This window comes from Chaetura pelagica, unplaced genomic scaffold, assembly GCF_000747805.2.
Source record: "Chaetura pelagica isolate M959 unplaced genomic scaffold, ChaPel_1.0 scaffold275, whole genome shotgun sequence".
In the NCBI taxonomy this organism is placed as follows: Eukaryota; Metazoa; Chordata; class Aves; order Apodiformes; family Apodidae; genus Chaetura; species Chaetura pelagica.
Window position 1 is genome coordinate 4,666,113 of NW_009953486.1, and position 4,902 is coordinate 4,671,014.

The following is a 4,902-nucleotide window of genomic DNA, read 5'->3' on the forward strand; positions in this document are numbered from 1 at the left end:
CCTCGGCCAGCAAAGCTGCTCTGAACCTGCTCCGTGTGAGTGCTTGGACACAGCCAGTTCCCAGAGGCTCCCCACGCTCCAGCCCTGCAGCAGGGGAGGCCCTCACGGGTGCCCATGTACAGTTGTTCTGTGCAGGGCTGGAAATCTAATTAGCACTTTCCAGACTCAGGCTTGAAACTCCCCTTTTTCAGGAGTAATTCCATTTAAGTCAATGGATTTACACAATGGATTTACTGCTGCCAGAGGAGAATCAGGCCTGTAGAAAGACACACATTCTTTGCCAAGAAAATCTCAGAGCTAACTACTTGAATTGTGCAGTCAAGCTGCAGGGAGGTCAAGTGGACAGACGACAGGACTGGGACATACAGGAAGTCCCTGGTTCAAACTTCAGCTCTTAAAATGACATGTGGTGTGACCTTGGGCAAGTCAGTTCATCCTTTATACCTCCATTTCCCCAGTTCCCTTTGTCCGACTTGTCTATTTAATTTGAAATTTGTTCCAAGAGGGGCACTTTACTTCATGTGCTAGACTGGGGCACTGACACCTCCCCCTTGCTGGAGCACAGTCTCAAAATCTTTGTTTCCTCGAAACCCTGACCCCTCCATGTCCACAAGCAGTCTTACACCAGACCATCAGCTGCCAGCACAAGACAGGCAGACCTGTCACTCGGTGTGATAACAAACTGTCTTCATGCTGTCTTGGGAGGACTATGACACTTCTTGCCATTTCACAGTCATATTTGGGAGGTGGAAGGAGGTCCTTTGAACATTTGCTTCACAGCCCTGATCACAAAAGATGCTTTAAAATGAAAGCTTTGACCCTTAGGAGTGGGGCTGTGAGTTTGTGATGAATTCAGCTGGCACAGAATGTGGGTCACCAGCATGAAAAGCCTCAAGGACTGGAATTTGTATATATATGTGTGCGGGCATGTGTGTGTGTGTGTAATTTTCAGAAGCAGCCAGGCCAAGAACCAGTGCTCCTGAAAAGCCCCATCTGTTTCTTTCAGCTCCTTCCCACAGCAGCTTGGTCGTTATCAGTGGCAAATGTCCAGAGTCACTTGTCAAGCACAAAGCTGCCAAAAATCATTAAAACACAACAGTCACCCACACCCTGTACCAGCCAGCTGTACAACTGTTTCAAAGAGAGTCTGATAAACACATATATGCTCATAATAGCCCAGATAGAGTCCTCTATTTCCTACGTGCTTTAATGAACAGAACAACAGCACAAGATGCTGCAATCAGATATTCTTGCCCTTTTCTGTTGTGGCAACTCGCAAGCTTGTTTGATGGCGAAGGGAAGGGGAACAAAGCAGGTGGCTAATGGGCTGTTTTTCTGTTTCAGTGGAGCATGACAGAGAGTTTCACCATCAGCGCTGCCACTACCGAGAGTTCAGGTTTGATCTCTCCAGAATCCCAGAGGGGGAAGCGGTGACGGCTGCCGAGTTCAGGATATACAAGGATTACATCCGCGAGCGCTTCGATAACGAAACGTTCCAGATTAGTGTCTACCAGGTACTCCAGGAGCACCCAGGAAGGTGAGTGGCCCCCAGGCAAATCCTGAGGAAAACACAAGCACAGTACGTGCCTTCAAAAAGTTATGTCCAATATTTTTAGAAATAAATAGACCAGCAAACACCACCGCAGAGCTGGGCATTGGCATCAGGGCTGTGCAATGACATCTCAGTCCATGTGGATGCAGTGGGCACAGAGCAGCCACCCAGGGCATGGGAGGAAGGGGCCCCGTGGGCCTCCATGTGCTCCATGGAACATCTCCAGAGCTCTTGCTCTTGTCCCTGGGAGCAGCCAGTAGCTGAGCAGCAGACAAGCCTGGCTGTTTGCTGGTGCAGAAGATCATAAACCCACAGTATTTCAACATTTCTGGAAAACCTACCCTCTTCCTCCTGCTGCTTATAGGTCCTGAGGTGGCAAACCCACATCCGACTGCTTCCTTTCTAATTGTAGCTTAATTACTAGCCTTCATTACTGAAGGCATTCAAGATCCCTAATTAACAAAGACAGATTACGCCATGCTTTTTATATTGACTGATTGTTTTGTGTGTGCAAAACTACAAGATGAGCTATTAAATCCATTCCAAGCAATTATTAATGTATGCCAAGCTCCCTGACAAACCCTCCAGGGAACTTGAATAAGAACATATGTTCAATTTTCTCATCTGTTTTTAGTTCCAATTAATCAGCAATCCCAAACCATTTATCAAAGGCACTTAGTTTCATTTGCACATACTTCTGGTACGTACAAATCCCACCAAAAGTGAGATGGCTTTTATTTACATGAGAAGTATTTATGGTCACATGCTAGTCAGAAGTTATTCTCTAGGACTGCTAAATATGAGGTAATAATACTACAGCCATCATTTAGGTTTATGAAAAGGGAAACAATAGGGATTTTAAAACAGGGCTTTATATTTTTATAAGACCTAACAAAAATGCAGAAAAAATGTTTTGCATTTTTTTATCCATTAGAGTATGACAGGGAAACTTATCAGTGTTTTTAAATTGTGAGAATTTCTACTGGCTTTGCTGTATGGTAAAAATATTTAACTAGTGGTCTGTTTTCTTCCACATTCCAATTTTATGGGTCAAAACTCACAGTTCTCTTGGCATTTCTAATGTACACAACTGTGTAAAGAGTTTGGTGACTATGCTGATGTTAATTCATCTTTACCAAACAATGATAAATCAAACGATACATTTTAACCAGGTGCTCTTAAAGCAGAAGGCAATGAGCCACAAATGGGTGTAGGACCTGTTAGATGTCCTGCTTACTACAAGCATTTAATTTTATTCCATCTTAGGCCCTTCCAGAGGCAGAAGCCTCCCTTTGCTGTATTTCTCAAGTAGCTTACATGGGTACCAGCCTGCAGGGTTGACTTTTCACTCTTAGGAAGAATAGAAACAAGATGTGTGTTGGCAGATGCAGAGGCCCTCACCAGCATATCAGGGCATTAGGGGATTGCCAGAAACCTGTTCTTGGAGTAAATATCCTTCCTCATCAGATGTTAGGGAAGTTCTCATTCAGATCCTACTTAGGAAGGTAGGTGCCCGCTAGGAAACTGACTGAGTTAGGATGGCATTTATGACCTTAATTTTAAGAGGATCCATCCATAGGTTTGGCAAAACTCTGGAGAAGGCTGCAAGGTACCTGCTGAGGATAGTTATGGGCACAGAACTGCCTGGAGCATCAAGTGCTTCTGCAAGCAGTATCCTTCATAAATTTTTATTCCTAAAGGAAAAAAAAAATGTATGCAAAGGGCAGGCATATGCATGAGCCACTGACTGGAAGAGGTGAGAAGTCTTGCTGCTTATACAGATGTTCCAGCTACAAGATTAGATGCAATTTCACTGCGTCAGATTCACCACAGGAACACTTTCTTTAATGAGTGTTCATGCATGGTCACCCTTTGCATACATTTTGGCACAGGCAATGGTGCGTTTTGAACAGTTTGTCCTGAAAAAAATATTCCTGTTGATTTGGATTGACCAAAGGTAAAAATATTGTCCCTAACATTTGTAAAAATATTTGCTCTTTTTCTGCATTTTTCCACTGACATTTTCCAACCGGCTCTGTCACAGACCAGTCATCCAAGTCAGTGTGTCATTGGGCAAGTGGAGAAAGAAAACAAACTCTCTCCACTGTTGATCAAAAAACACCCATTCACTTTGATGCTTCCTTGGCTGTTTGTCTCATCCTGAGCAGGCTGGAAAGTCAGATCCATCTGACGTTGTTAGCAACAAGAGCAAAACAAAGCCAAACCCTCCCCCCACGCAGGCAAGAAAACCTTTCCTCGCCTTTGTAGCTTCCTCTCCCTCAAGCATGGCAGGTACAACAAAAACCCAAATGGTTTTCTCTCTCCCTGTGCTCTCATAATGATCCAGCAGCACAGGGATCTCCCAGAACATTGCTGGAATTACCTTTGAGGATCTGAAAGACCAGGTATTCTGCAGGCCTGTGCCCCCTGCAACCAGCACCTCAGCTCAAGCGCAGCCAGATGCAGGAGCCGGGTGCTGGGGTCCCCAGTGGCAGCACCACCTCTCCAGCACGGCACAGCCACACACAGCAGGGATCAGGACAGCTTCTAGGGCCCCCAAACCAGCACAGGATGCAGCTGGAAAGCTCAAGCTGAGATTGACTGGAGATTTTTTTTTCCTTGGAGTGTGTGATGGTCTGTCCTCAGTTCAAATAAGCCATAAGTACCAGCAGTTCAACAATTAATGACTTGCTTTACAAGTTCAGACAGGTTGGCAGGTACCTAACCAGCAACATCTCTTGTCTGCAATTTATTGTCAGGGAAAAAGGAATAGGTCTTTCCAGACAAACAGCTGCAACCACAGCAGACTATTTCTGAAATCCTGCTCCTCAACAGTGCCAAGACTTGGACATGGGGTGGGAGCTCTCCTCCCTCTGCCTGCTCAGCAGTGGGCAGATAGATACCCAACTATGGCAGTAAAAATGAGAGCCCAGCCCCATCCTCTGTAGCGGGCAGGATGCTGCTCTGGACTTCAAATAGTAGGAATTATATCTCTGTCAAGCTGAAGGCAATATTACAGGTATTTATAGGAAGCCAGTCTAAATGATCAAATATTCTTTCTGGCCTTTCCAAATGTGTGAATTCATTGCAAGGCAAGCTTTCCAAGCTGGCAACATCTCCTTTATGTAAAGGCATGTACAGCATTCTTTAGGCACAAAGCATCAGGTTATTCACTTTGAGCAAACAAGTACATTCATGAACAAAAATGTTCCTGATATCATAAACACTGAGAAAACAGTTGCTGTTTTGACTAATATGTCTCAAAGCTTTCATGTGCATAACTAGAAGTCCAGTGACTCATGTTCAATTTCTGTTTTGTCTTGATGGTTCACTCACCCCAAAGCCTGGGA

General features: G+C 44.8%; 1 protein-coding gene across 1 annotated transcript in view; it reads left to right on the top strand.

Moving 5' to 3' along the window:
* Positions 1 to 1,303: 1,303 nt before the first annotated feature.
* The window catches only part of BMP7 (bone morphogenetic protein 7), a 19,529-nt gene continuing 15,930 nt past the window's right edge, over positions 1,304 to 4,902 (top strand). Inside the window, exon 1 of the mRNA XM_009998642.1 lies at positions 1,304 to 1,537. Within this exon, the coding sequence (XP_009996944.1) occupies positions 1,323 to 1,537 (215 nt within the window). The 5' untranslated portion in view covers positions 1,304 to 1,322. The remainder of the gene's footprint in view (positions 1,538 to 4,902) is intronic.